This window comes from Catharus ustulatus, chromosome 9 (assembly GCF_009819885.2).
Source record: "Catharus ustulatus isolate bCatUst1 chromosome 9, bCatUst1.pri.v2, whole genome shotgun sequence".
Classification (NCBI taxonomy): domain Eukaryota; kingdom Metazoa; phylum Chordata; class Aves; order Passeriformes; family Turdidae; genus Catharus; species Catharus ustulatus.
In genome coordinates this window covers 15,482,166-15,498,739 of record NC_046229.1, presented here as the reverse complement: position 1 = coordinate 15,498,739, position 16,574 = coordinate 15,482,166, and the positions used below count along the sequence as shown (strand labels likewise).

Genomic DNA, 16,574 nt, shown 5'->3' with positions numbered 1-16,574 from the left:
CGCGCCGCCGGCGGCACTCTGGGGCGCGGGGCATGATGGGGTCTGTAGGCGGCAGGCGGCGGCCGTCCCCCCTGCAGCCAGGCCACCCGCGCACCCCAGCCCATCGCCGGGCAGTGCTGAGGCCGACTCCCGCTGGGATTGAGGCGATTCGATGCGATTTGCTAATATGAAGATTTGTATTCTGTATCTTTTGTATTTTGGATGCATAAAAATAATTTAGTTTGCCTTGCTGCAATGTGAAACACAGGAGGCTTTCTGTCTGTGTGGAGCACCCAGGGCTGGTCCTTGGTGCCACTCCGAGCTCCATCCACATTCTTATGGTAAGCAGGAGGTTTCTTCTGTCTTCCGTGTCAATCGGTACAGCCAGGAAGTTCCCTTTCTCAAAATGCCTGCTCCTCTCCTTGTTTTGGTCTTGGCCTTATTTTACCTTCTCCTTTATAACCACTGTTCAGGGTGGTACTTGCAGCACGAATTAGGCAGCTGAAGGCTGTGCACAGTTATAACCCGAGGTTTATCCTAAAGGGATCATTTCTGCAGTGCAGTGGGACTGGCACCGACCCAAGGCAGGAGCCCGTTCTCTTTGAAGTTCAGCTAATAACTTTAATAGCTTAATTGTGTATAAGTGGAAAAACCTAAGCATGTCCTCTGTACCACTAGCTGCCCTCATAGCTACAGTCCTGTGACCTGAAAGGGATTTTGGGGGCTTTTTGTTGTTTGTTTGGGTGTGTTTTGTTTCTGTTTTGGTTTTTTTTGACAGGTGCGACAGCTATTTCTAACATAAATATTATTTCCCCTAGTGGAGAATCCTAGGTCAATAAATCTGGAGGCGGCATTACCATCCTCTAGGAAGTGTATTAGAGTGGAGAGCCGCCCGTCACGTGCGGCAGGCGGGAGATGAGCAGCACAAGGTGTCAGAGGCCGCGTGTGCCGGTGTGCACGGCACGGCACGGCACAGCCCAGCCCCGCACAGCCGAGCCTAGCCCGGCACGGCACGGCACAGCGGCACAGCCCAGCCCCGCACAGCCGAGCCTGGCCCGGCACGGCACGGCACAGCACAGCGGCACAGCCCAGCCCAGCCCGGGGGCCGGGGCGGGCTGGCGGAGGCCGCGGCTCTCCCGCCCGGCCAAGCGGAGCCGGGAGGCGCGGGAGTGGCTGCGGGCACCGGGCTGCGGGCACCGGGCTGCGGGCACCGGGCTGAGGGCACCGGGCTGCGGGCACGGCGCTGAGGGCTCCGCGCTGCGAACACCGGGCTGCGGGCACCGGGCTGAGGCCCCCACGCTGCGGGCACCGCGCTGAGGGCACCGGGCTGCGGGCACCGCGCTGCGGGCAGCAGGCTGAGGGCACCGGGCTGCGAACACCGGGCTGAGGGCACCGCGCTGCGGGCACCGCGCTGAGGGCCCCGCGCTCCCGCGGCGGCAGCCCCCGGGGGCCGGGCAGCGGCGGGAGCGGCGCGGCAGCAGCCGGCACGGGTGGCAGGTACGCCGGAGCCTTTAGCAGCGGGGGAGAGGGGCGGGGGTGCACCTCGGCCCCCAGCCTGCGCCTTTGGGGCGCCGCGGGGAAGGGGCCCGGGAGGGGCAGCGGCTGGCGATGCGGACGCGGGCAGCCCCGCGCTGCCCCTGTGCCATCCGCAGGCTGCGGCACCCGCGGGGGTGGGAGCGCCTGCAGCAGCTGGGGGAAGGGCCCGGCCCGCAGTGACCGCCCCGGCTGTGACCGCCCCGGCTGTACAGACCCCGGCCTGGGCTCTGGGAACCGCGCCTCAAGCCCACCGTGAGCGCCACAACTGCCTTTGGGTTTATGTTTGTTTTCGTTTTTTTTATTCCAACACAGATATTGACAGGGCTATTGCAGTGGTAGTGTAGGGCTTAATTTTAGAAATGCTGTATCAGCTGTGAGAATGATGAGTGGAAACCACAGCACACTGTACTCTATCCTGTAGGACAATGGAAGTCTGATAAAATAGGAGCCGAACTTTTTTCTGCCTCTGTATGGGCCTGTTCTTAGCGTTACACTGCTGACTCAAAACATTTCTTGCTTTCGCAGACAATTAGGGAAATGGAAGGTCTCGAATCATATCTGAAACAGAGTGCTGTTCTGCTGTGTGCAGGGGCTGCTGGAGGAGACTGGATGTGACTGGACATTACTAAAAATCAGTCTTGATTTTTTGTTGGAGTTATACACAAAACTATTCTTATGGAAATCAAAATAAACTGTCTAATAAGGCACACCTTTATTCACAGTCTAGGCTGTCTTCTCTGTTCTTAATATCATAAGTCTTTTATCTGAAATAAATATTCCTGGCTAGTTCTTAAATATTTTATAAAGCATTTATAAAATGTTTGGGAATCAGTGAATTAAGAAACAGATCAAAATGTAAACATGCTGAATACTGTGCAGAGTAATGTCTCAAAATGTGTTTATAAAGTTTTCATCTAATCTTTTCCCCTCATACTGAACTCAATTGTGAGCCTCTTTGGCTAACCATGATTCAAGTACCTCTTTTGTGGTCTTTTTGTTTGGTTCATCTTCACTGGTGGTTTGCATTGGATCTTTAATGGCAAAAGAAAAAGACGTAGTCCTGCCAAATGACAAGTTAATGCTCTCAGGTAATTTATCTGAATTGCAATTTGTCATGCTCCATCTCTGTTTCCAAAAGTGAGCCATGCTCTATATATGCTCACATGTATAAGAAAACCACTGCCTCTCTTGAAAATTCCATTTCTTTCAGGGACTGGACATAGGCTTGTAGGTGTGGGGGAAAATACTAGCTACAGCAGTAGATAATTTTTCCAGAAGAGTGAATGCTCATGAGAGGCTTTTGGTGCTCTTCTCGAGTCAGGATGTCTTGCACATATGCTGTTGTCAAGTGAGAGAGGAAGTTTTCAGGAAGTAAGCCTGTAATTCAAAATGGACAGAAATTCCCCTATTAAATAAGTGTCCTGACAGCCTAGCTGCAAATTTAAGGACTTGCCCAAATATTTCTTGGAGTTCTGCAGAATGTGTGTGCAATAATATGAGAAAGGTCTGAAATTCAGGATAATATACAAGTGCCTTTCACAGAAGATAAATGCCTTTGGAATTCAGGCTGTTAGTGCAGACTGATCTGCTGCTACTCTATTGATACATGTTTTTTAACTGACAAAGACTGCTTTTTTTTTCAGAAATGGAAAGTCCTGAAGTGACAGTGAGCGGCTGCAGTACACACGATGATGAAAACCTTTGCAGCTACAAACGACACTCATCAGTATCACAGGAGGGGCTTTTAGAAGACCAGCTTAGAAGGAAGTTAAAATTTTTCTTCATGAACCCATGTGAGAAATTTTGGGCCCGGGGCAGAAAACCTTGGAAACTTGGGATTCAGTTACTCAAAATAGTAATGGTTACAATTCAGGTGAGTACCTATGGAAACAGGGATTCAGCCTGTGGGATGTCGAATGAATGTAGGTGACATTCATGGTGTGGTGCAGAGGAAGGGAAAGGGTAGGTTGCAGAATTATCTTATTTGCAAATATGTAACTATATGTGGCATAATTTTCTCCTAAAACTATGGACTGAAAAAAACAGCTTTCGAGGAGTACACATGAAAGGAACCATGTTTAAGGGCTCAACTTGACTTTTTCTTTACTTTTTTTATCTTTTGCCATTTTTACCCCCAAAAACATGGCATCCCTACACATCTGTTACCTCAATACTTGCTTCACTGTTGTGTGTAAGGGAAGGAAAAGTTGTTTCTGTTCCAATATCACAGTGATGAGAACTGAAATTGGTGACTTTTTCATGACATCCCTTCTATCTTGCATATGGCATACAAACTCTTGCATTGAAAAAAACTTCCGAAATTCTTCCTCACTCTTCCTCTCTCTTCCTGTCACCCAGCCTTGTGCCACAGATTTCATATAACACATTTATCTGCTGCTCAAAACACAGTTGTTTGTCTCATATTTGTGTGGTTAAGGCAGAAGAAAGTTTTTATAAAACCTTTTTAAGGGCTCAGATGATCCTTCAAAATTGCCCACATGTGATTTCCCTTTATGATCATGCCAGTGCTATGATAATACATCTATAGAAAATAATGTTTTCTTTCCTTTTGCATGAATGATGGCACAAACTGTAGAAATAAGAGTTCTGCTGTGCATCTGGCAGCACGTTTGTGTCCCTTACTACTTCGTTTTTAAATGTGTCATCATTCTCTGATTGCCATCTCTCCCATTTTGCAACTAAAAGTAAAATTTGATGATGGAAGAATCCAAGTAGAAAAGAAACTAATGTTGATTTTGTATTTTCAGAGAAAATCTGCCTGTAGGTATTTCAGTCTGAGCAGTGTTGGTTTGCTGGTGTATTCCTGTGTGCTGAGCTCACCTACAGAGCATTTCAGTATCTCTGTAACTGAGTTACCCTTATCAAAACCTGCATATCCAGTTTGCTCCATGGCCATAAAACTAATCTGTAAATGACTGCTTCAGACTTATCTCTGCTGAGTTTCTTTACAATGCACCTGACACCAGATTTGAAACAATAGTGAAGAGAATTGTGAACTCCCAGAAGTACATCATGTACTTCTAGAAACCTTATTCCAGTCTGGATAGCTGAATAGCTAACAGAATTAGCTCACTTTTCATAGATGGTTGCAATATACTTTTTTTTTACCAGCTTCAGGTGTTATCTTGTTACAAGCACAGCTTTGGTGAGTTATTCTCAGAGTGCTTTTCGCTGAAACTTGATTGAGAGATGTTTGTTTTCCTGAGCTGTCCTCAATTTCCCTTTTGTGACTGGAGTAAGGACTTCAAAGTGGGGTCTTGCTAAGTTCTGTCCTGCCTTTTTGGCTGAGGAACAGTGATATTCCCCCAAGGCTAGTCAATTGATGCCAGGCCAAAAAGTGTGTGTAACAGTATATAGGGAGCTCGAACTCGAGATGGTGTCATTTTCTTTGTAAAAATGCCAGTCCTTAGCCAAGATGCTGTAACCTGTTAAAGGCACATTTGTGAAACTTGCTGTTTCCTTAAAGTCAAACTTTCATTTGACCAGCTGTGGAATGGAGCAGCCTGCATGTAATTGCCTTGTCTGCCAGTGAGACAAAAGACTGGCTATTCGTAAAACAGGGTTCACATGTTAATCCAGAAGCCAACTTTGTCTTTTAACAGGAAATAAAAATGTCTTTTTCAGCTGGTGGTTTTCGGATTGAGCAATCAAATGGTGGTTGCCTTCAAAGAAGAGAACACTGTTGCATTCAAACATCTTTTCTTGAAAGGGTATATGGACAGAATGGATGATACCTATGCTGTATACACACAAACAGATGTCTATGACCAGATATTCTTTGCAATAAACCAGGTAGGGATTTTTGCTGCAATATGTACAATATATATGATCTTTGCCTGGATACCTTTTTTTTTTTAATTGAACTTCTGTGTCCATTTCTTAAGACTAAAGCATCAACTCATTAAGTTTTTCTGTCATTGCTGGAGCACTGCAGTATGTTAATATCCTTAATCAGTGTACTAGTTCTACACTAAAAGCACTCCTTGGATCTGAACCAGAATTCCTTGCAAGTAACAAATCAGGCTTTCTAGTAAGGATTGTAAAGAGAAAAACCTAATAAACAAAAAGGTGTTTAGATCCAAATCCTGTACTTGGTGCTTTTGTCAAATACCTTAAAATATTTGAGGACTCAGCTGTGGTGTGGTTTAGGTTTCACAGCTCTTTAGGTGACCTTTTAAATAAAATAAAACACTTCTGTGTTTGCTTTGTTTTGGTTTTTTTTTCTTCAGAGACTAACAGTTTTATTGGCATTTAAACTGGTTTGTTTGTTCTGAACTTTAGTACCTTCAGCTGCCCAACATCTCTGTTGGAAATCATGCTTATGAGAAGAAGGGAACAGAAGAGACACCTCTGGCTGTTTGTCAGCAGTTCTACAAGCGAGGAATCATCTGTCCTGGAAATGACACCTTTGATATAGACCCAGAGATTGTGACTGGTGATGAACCTAATCTATTTTGTCAGTTCTTTGGGAGGACAGGACCTACATTTTTGATAAATTCCTTAAAAAACTTTACAATATGGTATAGTCTTATCACATGATCTGTATTGAACTACTACCAGCCAAAACTGGTAAGAAAAGTTCTGTGTAACTAAACTCTAGCCCTCACCTCCAATGTCTAGTGCCACAAAGAAGTGAGGAGCCTTTAGCACTGATGGCCATCTAATGCAAGTATTTGGGGATAGTTTTCAGGAGTGCTTCCTGTGAATTCATGATTAATAACTTGGCTGGTGTTCAAGGAAGCCAGTGTATTTGTCAGTTGGCTTCTCAGATGACTCCTCACTCAAGTGTGCTATCTTGTCTGGTGTAGCCAACAGCTCATAACAGCCTCGGGAGTGGGACAGGCAGATTACAGTTAAAGCACCTGATAATCCATGAGATATTGTTGTGAGTCCTTATCCATTCCAGACTGCTTGTACATTGAGCCAACGACTTCATTAGACAACACAACAATGGGAAAGCACAATTTGAATTTCACTCTGGATTTCCCCAGGTGAGGAGGAATGAGCACCTCCTGTGTTGGGGTTTTGGTGCATTTTCCCTGTGCAAGGCTAACCTGGAGCTCTGTTGCAGACTGGTGGCAGTGCAGCTCATGTTCAATCTGAAGGCAATCAACCTCCAGACCGTTCGTCACCACGAGCTCCCCGACTGCTACGATTTCACTCTGCGGGTATGTGGAAGCCTGCCACGTGTCTCTCTGTTCAAAACCAGAAAAGGACATGCTGGTTTACTGCACAGTCAGCACAGGCATTTTCTGAAGAGTGTTGAGTACCACTGGGTCAGTGGTGCCTGGATTGCTCTGTTATGGCTGTGCCTGTATGGTGTACTCTGTATGTGCACCCTGTAAATAACCAGCAGTTGTCACTGCGGGAGGTTAAGCTTTGAGTGCTCCTGATGTGATCCTGAAGTACTTGCTTGGCTTACAGCCACTTCTGCTCTAATCCATCTGTATAATGGAAGTGTAAATCTCTTCTGGTTAGAGAGATGCTTCCGGGAAAGCTTGTTTTCAGATCATAGAGGAATGAGAATGTAGTTTAAAAGAATTTCACCTAGTAACTACATGGTTGAGCAGATTTGTCTTTCATTTTGACAGCATTTATTTGAAGATACTGGAATTTAGTTTAAGCTTAGAAAAGTTTTGTAACTTCTCCCCTAGGAGAATTATTCTGCATCATTATGCAGGCTTAGCAATACAGTGGGCTGCATATGTAATTGTTTAACTTTATAAAGACGTGAGCTTTTTTCGTTTGTTTTTGTTTTTAATACAGATTGTGTTTGATAATAAAGCACACAGTGGAAGAATTAAAATAAGTCTAGACAATGACATAGCGATCAGGGAATGTAAAGACTGGCACGTTTCTGGATCAAGTAAGTGACATAAATGTGTTCAAATTTTCATGCTGAAATTTTGTCCATCACCACAATGTTTGTGAATGTTCTTTATGAAAAGGTGGGGCACTGTTCATATACAATCTCTAGGATGTGCACTCTAAATCTCATTTTATCAGAAATTGTTGTTCTTCAACCTCTGATCTGAAAACCTGTACATCCTTCTATCATTTGCTACTGAACCTAGGCTGCTCATTTCTTAAGGCAAAGTTGTGAACTGTTTTGCACCAAGCAACAGGACACATGATAGTGGTGGAAAGTTGAAGCTGATTTACTCTTATTTCAGGACTGAGCATCAGGAAGGATAAGGAAGCATTGTTGCTAAGGCTTGCTGAAGTGGAATGGCTAGAAATACTTCTTATTGTTGCTTAAATGCCATTTGCTGTGTAATTTGCTATAACTGAGGTGCACAGGATGGTTAAATTTCTTACACAGTGACTCACAAGAATAAGCCACCTTTTTTGGCAGATATTTGGCCTGCTCAAAACATCATCTTTTTTCATTAGCAAAAATAATCTCTGATAGTCAGAAGCTTTCCAGGACTTTTAGATTCCACTTTGCAACAGGATAAACCAGGTCCTGCTTTGCCTCTTTCTCTGTTTCTATGCCTTTGTAAGGGAGTGAAGGTAGTGGAAAAGGATAAATGGTGTTTTTTGAAGATCCAGATTGAAATTATCACGAGGGAAGCGCACTCGAGCTCATCTGGTGCCCGGGTCGGCGGTGCCGTGCCAGCAGTGCCCAGCTGGCGGCGCTGCCGGCCCGGTCCCGCCCGTCCCGCGGTCCGCCCCAGACCGTCCGAACCATCCCCCGGAGCCCCTCTCCTACCTGCTGAAATCCAGGGGAAGGAAGTACTGGGTGGGCTTTTTCTGAGCACTGCAGTTCATGAAGTCAACTAGGATTTTAGCAGCCCATCTTGTAGAATTGGTGCATGTTCTTGCAAATTTAGCATTTATTTGTTAGATTTTTTTTCTCATTCTTTTAGCGTTAAAATCTAACCCTTTTTCTGTCTCACCTATATTCAGCTGTATGGTAGGTATAAAAACAAACAAAAAAAAAGATTTGGTGCAATGTTTAACATAAGATGATGAAGAATGTGAATTTTAGTAACATAAGAGATGGAGAACTCATGTCTAACTCAATGTTAATCTTGACTAACTGAGCAGTAGCACAAGTTATCTACACTGTTCTAGGACAGAAAAACTGATTGTCAAATACTGGTCTGAAAGAGAAGGTACATATTATAAAGTTGCTAGGATTTAAAAAAAAATCTGAGCAGCTCTATGACTCCAAAGGCCATTCCAGTCCCTGTAAAATGATTAACTCTCACCTATAATCCTGCAGGGCTGTAAGAAGCGCTCATACTCTGGTATATTTTTGATGTGATATCAACCCTCCTAAATTTACTGAAGTGGTATCTGTAGTGCAGATGCACTTGTGTCTCTCATAAAATATGTCAGATAAAGTTTTGTGGGAAAAAATGCTAAGATTTTTCTTAATTCAGTTGTGTAAATATAGTTATCATCCAGACTGGATTTTTATTTCAGTGACAGTCAACAAGAATATATACACTTTAAACATGTACATTTTTGTTCTTGCAGTACAGAAGAACACTCATTACATGATGATCTTCGATGCTTTTGTCATATTGATTTGTCTGGCTTCATTGATCCTTTGCACACGATCAGTGATTAAAGGAATTTGGCTTCAAAGGGTGGGTATAGCTCCTTCTTTGGAAAGCCTTGTCTTGTGTAAGCCTTATTAACTGTTTTCTTTCTTCCTTTCCCCTAGGAATTTGTAAGCTTTTTCCTATATTATTATAAGAAAGAAGTATCTTTCAATGATCAAATGGAATTTGTCAATGGATGGTACATCCTGATTATGGTTAGCGATGTCCTAACTATTGTTGGATCAACTCTAAAGATGGAGATACAAGCTAAGGTAGGCTTTTCACACTGTTAGATGGAAGCAAAACTGTTTCTGTCTAACCTAGGTTTAAATCTCTCCGAGGACTTCAGGCTGGCTGTACTTGCTTCTGAGTGGCATGACATTTTAAAACTCTGTCTTCTCCAGAATTGCAACTCATGCCTGTTGTTTCTAGTAGCAAGATTTAATACCTCCAAATATCACTCTGTATTATAGTGCTGAATTAACTTTGGTTCCTATGAAGAATAAAATGTAGTTCATCTCTGAAAGTTTGACTGTTGACTTCCTCCCTTCCTCACTTAGATTTGCTCATTTGACTAATTTTTTTCAAATTTAGCATTTAACTTTTTGAACTCTACAAGTGTTGAACAGAGTGTTTGACTCCTTCAATATCACTTTGCTGTTTTCCCAGCTTCGACACAGCAGGTTCCGAGCTTTCACTTTCTAAAATAAACTTGTTATGGACAAAACTCAAAACTTGTAAAACATTTTGTTTTACATAATTGGAGAAGAAAAAATATTATAATATACTATCCTGAAGCACTCTGATATTCAGATAATATTGTTCTTCACAAAATCTGTAGCAGACTTTGAAGTGTGACATTGCAACATAGTGGACTTTGGACAGTAGTGATGAGAGGATGGGTCTGAAATCCATCTGCTGACAGCTTGGCTATCACAAACACCCTGCACAAATTGTCCTGTCTCACCATAGGGCCTCACTGAGAGTAGAAAGAAGCTGTGAGGAAGTTGCCTAAGATAAGAGATAGCTCCATCATGCTTTGGGAGAAGCAATGAAGAGAACAAGATAGGAATAAGATCTTGCATTTGGGATTCTTGTATCTTATAAATACATCTGTTTATGTATGTAAGAGTATTTTACTAAAACTCCCTTCTGTGGGTACATTTTGCTCCATTTTACAAGCCTTGTGGACCATAATAACAAGATCTTGTTCCATGTTACTGTATGAAAGTGGTTGAACAACAATTTCACATTACAGTAGCCTAAATTTGTTTCTTGTCAAGCTCTAAATGAATTATGCTTATAGGAAAGATTAGCCAATATCCATTGCCAATATCTATTATTTATGTTTTATTCTTAGGAGAATAGAAACAGAAATGAATGAAAACTTCTTTTCAAATAAGCTGTCATGATCCATGTCAGAGTAGAGCTGCAGTTCAGGAACAGAGTACATGCTAATTTGGATGAAAACAGGCCAGTATCTATAGGTGGAAAAAAACATCCAAGTGCCAATAGATATAAGTTCCAGATAGAATTAATTAGAAGCTAATTAGTCTTCTTCTGATAGCTTTATATAGTGCATAGTTCCCAACTACATGAGAACTCCTGAATATTTAACTGAGCAATGCTGACAAGTCATGCTAATTTTTACAAAGAGCTTTTCCTTTGTACTGGAAGAATTTTCTTTGTTCTGTGTCGTGTTTACACTGTCCATTACAATGCAGTGCAGAGATTCCTAAGATGCTCTGAGGAGTCTGTCAATGCAGATTCCAGAAGCAGTTGCTGCGAGTCTGGAAGCAGCATTAAAATGTTTGCAGTGCCACTGCAGATCTTGGTGAGCTGGGTATAGAGGAGGTGTCTCTGCTTCTGCAGTGTCTCTGCACTCTTGGCCTTGCAAATAAAGCTCACCTTGTTAGAACCTGTTTTACAAACAACCATGTGTAAAGGCCTTGCAAAGAAATGACTTGTACTTGATCATGCCCCTGCTCTTTTGTGGGTCCTATCTCTAATGTATATTGCCTCAAGCTAATTTCTAATTGGGAGAGTTTGCCAAAGGAAAAATGTTCCTTAACAAATCTTTGTAGTAATGGGAGTCACAATTTAGAACCTGTCAGTTGTTACAATAACTAATTTTTTCCTTTCTTATTTCTTTGCTTCTTCTCTTGCTTTTTTTCAGAGTCTGACAAGTTATGATGTCTGCAGCATACTCTTAGGAATATCCACTATGCTTGTGTGGCTTGGAGTCATTCGCTACCTAGGTTTCTTTCAGAAGTATAATGTAAGGATCTCCTGGGATCTTCATATTGTTGGTATTTATTTTGTTTGTTGCTATAAGAGGACTGGAAGAAGTATCTGGTTGAGTTCTAACTGTTTGCATTGCTTTGTGCAGCTTCTCATCCTAACACTGAGAGCAGCATTACCCAATGTAATGAGGTTCTGCTGTTGTGCTGCTATGATCTACCTGGGCTATTGTTTCTGTGGATGGATTGTACTGGGACCATACCATGTGAAGGTAATGTTCTGACCATGAAAAAAGACAGCTTGGATAACAGAATGAGAGATTACTACTGTTGTTTTCTAGTTCTCCATGTCAAGGCTTTCCTTAATGTAAAAATAGTGCATCTTCAACATGATGCTGCTCTGTTTGAGGAGTCTGACTTCCATGACTCAATCAGACTTTCCTCAAGTTATGAAAGCTCCAAGTCAGAAGTGGAAGCTGCTGTGACTCCCAATCACATGCTGATATTTTAAGAAATAATTTCCATTTTGCAGAACACTGGTATCAGACTAAAACTTTGGAGTTATTATGCTTATCCATCTTAAAAGAGAAATTTTCTTATCTGAATTGAATGCACAAGTGTGTAGGAGGCAACAAACTTTTATGTGCTCAGATGTTTTATTGTTTGCACCTTGTCATCCCCTGGGTGTAGGAAGAGATCTGAGGCAGCCAGTCACCAGCAGTGTGTGTTCTTCATGTTATGTACAGTCTCTGTGTCCAAATAAAGCAGTGACACATCCTTGTTTTCTTCCCTCCTCTCTAGTTTCGCAGTCTGAACATGGTTTCTGAATGCCTTTTTTCACTGATCAATGGAGATGACATGTTTGCCACCTTTGCAGAAATGCAGCAGAAAAGTTACTTGGTTTGGTTATTCAGTAGGATCTACCTCTACTCCTTCATCAGTCTGTTCATTTATATGGTGCTGAGTCTCTTCATTGCACTCATTACAGATACATATGAAACAGTCAAGGTAAGCACTGTTCATTTGGGCTAACAGTGCAAGATTGGTGCTATCAAAACTCTCATCTCACTCAGTATTGTAACTTGCACTGCATGCCAATCTAAAAAATAAATGTAATTACTACTTTTGAGGGTGCAAAGTGGTGACAGGAGGGTTTTTAATCCCTCTCTACTTTGTTTTTCTTGGAAGGTCTGTCTGTTTTTCTGCTCCAATTGAAGCTAAATAGCTACTGAAAAGCAGTATTTTCACATTAGTTCCTATAAGTCTTCTAATTTCAGACTTGAGCAATGTCTCAAAAGTGGTCTGGGGAGAATTTGGGTTATTGTAGGTTTTAGCCTTGTTAGAGGTTTAACTAAGTATCAATTTTTAGCACTACCAGCAAGATGGCTTTCCCGAGACAGAGCTTCGTAGATTTATATCACAATGCAAAGACTCACCTAACTCTGGGAGGTACAGGTTAGAAGAGGAAAGTTCTGCTTCTCTCTTCTGTTGTTGTAATGGTATGTATCTATATTAAAACTGTTAATTATTAAATTGTTACTTAATATATCTATTAAGGTATGTGCAAAAGCAACATGCTGAAAAATGTCCCTGGTACAATGTTCATGAAAAGTACTTAAGTTTTGGGGGAAGTTGTGTGTGTGGGGGAAACCCACACAAAAATCCCAAATTATTTCTAATGATCAGAGCATTTCAGCAAAATGTCTGCAGCCAACAAATTTCTTAGAGGATGTGAGGGAACTTCCAAATTAAGAATCACTTAACATGTGAAAAATTATACAGAAAGTAAGATAATATTTACAGTAACTTGGTGGCCCTTATGTGCAATGTGTAAGCATTAACATTTCCTGTACTCACTGCAACAGGCAGGACTTAGAGAACTCATTCAGTGTTCTCTTATCCACTTTTTAATCACACCTTGTGTAGGTAATAGGCCTGAAACTTGGGGAGAAAATCAGCTTGTCAAGGTTTTAAGCCAGCATGCAGTTTAAGATACTATCTCAGCACTTGGAAAACATTGCCTAACTTCCATTATGGAGAGAAAATGCTTTGGTTATTTGTAGTTGTGTTTCTTCAGGAATACTGATTGCAGGATATGTGGTTTATATTTAACCTGGCTGGCAGCAAGTCTGAGTCTTCCTTGCTGAAGAGCCTTTTGGTGGGGGAGCTAAAAAATACTATACTTGCTGCTTGATTAAAAAGATCAAAGGTGCAACCTTGGTATAGGGCTATATTGTTATATGCCTGATAGAACATATTTATGAGAGGGAGGAGATGGGGGCATATTTTGGAGCAGGGAGATGACAGAGCCTGCTGTGAGCCAGCCCTGTTCTGACCGAGTGTCTTAGTGGAGATAAAAGTGTGGGATGAAGCAGAGCAGGGCATCTTGCTCCTGAGTAAAGGGCATGGACACATTAATATTTCCTTTCTGCACACTCCTCTCTGTTTAACCAGACAAGAAAGCCAGTATAAGATGGGACAGGGTGGGGATGTAATAATTTTCCTACTGACTGTGCAGAGGGGATCAGGCATCTAGGAGAGCAAGTCTCATGTTCAAAATGTTTTCTGGTGGTTCATAGCAGATTATTGTCAATGAATGTCAAATTATTAATAGTTCAGTTGCATTTTTAAAGCTCGTTGTACAGTGAAACTATTATTTTGATGCATGTACCTGACAGCTTCTCCCTCCTCTCTTGTACAGGTTGTATGTAGTGAACATATTTAATGGATTGTGGGAGCGTGTTGTGGAGGCTTTAAAGCAGCACACACTGCAAGAACTGGACAATGGAGCTGGTGGAAAACCTTATCTCTGAAGACTTTATTTGCTTTACTCAAAAAACAGTGTAAGCCTGTGGCAGAAGTTTATGCTAAACTTAAAGTACTTTGATTAGACTTTCAGTGCTAGTTCAGGGGGCTTGGTAATGGTTTTTATTAGTTTTATTCTATTTGTTTCCTCAGTTAAATTGTGCTAGAATGCAAAGGGCATAAAAACGTGTCTTGTGTTCAGAGACTTGGCTAGATTATAAGAGTAGAATATAAATGTAGTAACTTTCAACTGTAAGTAGAACTCGTGTTGGACAACTTCAGCTTTGAACACCAGCTTAGCCCTCAGTACTGCAGGCATTATCTGTCTATGGCTAACCTGACTGAATGAAAGCTCACTAGAGCCCTCAGAATTTTTGGTTTATTTGCACTCACAGTAAAAATAAATGCTATAAAATTTGGTGTAATTTATTTCTGGAGTCATTACAGTGAGTTGATACACCAAGCCACTCAAATATAGCTGAAAGCATAAAATAAATATTTCTTTAAACACAAGTACCACTGGATTTAAGTGGCAATCAGAGAGGCTGGGGTATGCCAGGCTGAACTGAAGTTGAGGCATTAGCTGAATGGAGAAATCTTCTCATGTATCAAGCACTGGGCAGTTACAGTCTTCAGGTTTAACAGTGTTTGGATCTTATGTTTTTAAAGGAAAAATCAGACAAAAACCCTTTCAAAATACCTGTTTTTTAAAAACTTGAAATCTTCCTCTGGCATACACGTCTGTAAACCTGAAGTCTAAACTAAGTTGAAGGCACAGGAGATATGTCTCTGAGATTCTTATCTCTCCATACTTTAGAAACTGGATGTTTCCTAGCAACTGAATAACCTGCTACTGTCAGTGGCTGGCTGAAACATTAGCTCTTATAAAAGTTTGGTTTTGACAACTTAGTTTATATTCTTTGTTAATTGTGATACTATTTAATGAATGCCTTATTTTCTATAGTCTGTTCACTCTGGGAGCAGAATAGAAGACTAAAGGGAAGCATATTTTAGAGAATTGCATTTGTGAGCAGCACTGCTGTAGCTGTGTTTGACAATGTATAATGAATGCTGCAGAGGACACTAAACATGTTTTGTCTGAATGCCTACACATTGTAAATGTGCTACAATAAACACAGCTGCAGTAAGTATTGGGCGTGTTGGTATTCATCTTAAGAGTAAATATGTTGCCAGGTCAATATATTTCAATAGTGCTGTGCAATTTCTGGTATGAAACTGAGTGTGGAGTGTGTGAACTTGGATTTCCTGTAGTCATGATAGTTCCTGTGGACCCTGGTGAGGACCTGTTTCCAGCTGATGTTTAACAGCATTTCAGAATTTGCCACAGAAACAAATATTCAAGTATTTAACCTACACTAAAAACACTCCTCAAATTTAGTGAAGGCAAACCAAATGCAAGGCATAGGCAGATTATTCACAGTATCTGAAAGTTTTGTGTACTGAGGTCCTTCTCTTTTGACACTCACCTAAAGATTGAAGAGTTTGGAAGTTTTTCAAGAAGATGCAAGGCAATCTTGCCTCAAAAAGCAAATATTAAGTGACCATGTTTTCTCTTGATGCAATTAGCTCCTTATGGACCTTTGACAACACACAAAATATGATATGCACATCACCATTGTATACAGTAATTTATGTAAGGAATTCTGGTAAGGGTGGCAAACACTTTAAGATCAATGAAATGCAGAAGGCAGACTTACATGGCGTTTTCATTCAGAGTTAAGAGAAAGCTAAGATTAATAATTCACTTAAAATCCAGGTACATTTTGTAAAAGGCTATGGAATACTTTGCCAATGAAGTCATAAGGCAAGAAGTGGTCTGATTTCATTTAGAAGTGGGGCAGAACATGTGCTTTGTCACTGTTAACTTATTGAATTGGCAGCAAGTTTCAACAAAATTTACAGAGCTCTAGTGTCAAATTCTTACAGAGTTTTACAATAACAGAGAGAAAGCATGGTCATAAAAGCCTGCAGAATGAGCATAAGACATGGAAAGCTACAATGGACCACAAAGCAGGAAAAGATACTGTATATTGATTCTTTCTATTCCTAATTCAAGTGGTGGAGTCTTCCACTGGAGGTTGGTTTCTATTGCCTGAAGTGAAGCAGTGAAATCCCTGGTAGAGTCTTTAAGTGATGACCTGTGCTTGTGCTGCAGCTAAAAAGTCAATCAACTGAGATGCAAAAATTACTTGGAAAACCATGGTCTGTGTTACTTCTGCTGGATTCCTCAGCTTTTAATTTAGCATTGCTGGGAGTTGTGTGGGTTTGGGAAGGAAAGAGTTGATGAATTACAAGTTGCCTTCAGACAGTAATGGGCAGGGGCAGACTTGAAGCCAGAGGGGAGGGCTATCTAGAGGGAGAAGGATGTTTAAAGCAAAGGATAGGATGGGGTGAGGGGAAAAGAAGGGATAACTGCTTA

At 41.5% G+C, this 16,574-nt stretch overlaps 1 protein-coding gene across 3 annotated transcripts; it reads left to right on the top strand.

Moving 5' to 3' along the window:
• The first annotated feature begins 111 nt into the window (after window positions 1–111).
• MCOLN3 (mucolipin TRP cation channel 3) lies at window positions 112–15,285 on the top strand. 3 transcript variants are annotated; one of them, XM_033067457.1, is made up of 14 exons: window positions 112–320; window positions 3,159–3,388; window positions 5,161–5,328; window positions 5,818–5,971; window positions 6,443–6,527; window positions 6,608–6,704; window positions 7,303–7,402; window positions 9,022–9,134; window positions 9,212–9,361; window positions 11,266–11,367; window positions 11,479–11,601; window positions 12,131–12,337; window positions 12,699–12,828; window positions 14,031–15,285. In XM_033067457.1, the coding sequence occupies exons 2-14, from the start codon at window positions 3,161–3,163 to the stop codon at window positions 14,039–14,041; spliced, it is 1,668 nt and encodes a 555-aa protein (XP_032923348.1). In that variant the 5' UTR covers window positions 112–320; window positions 3,159–3,160; the 3' UTR covers window positions 14,042–15,285. The 3 variants fall into 3 exon arrangements, with proteins under 3 accessions (XP_032923348.1, XP_032923350.1, XP_032923349.1); XM_033067458.1 differs by lacking the exon at window positions 112–320 and adding an exon at window positions 1,428–1,476; XM_033067459.2 differs by lacking the exons at window positions 12,699–12,828; window positions 14,031–15,285 and having other exon boundaries at window positions 11,266–11,398; window positions 12,131–12,256.
• The last annotated feature ends 1,289 nt before the right edge of the window (window positions 15,286–16,574 follow it).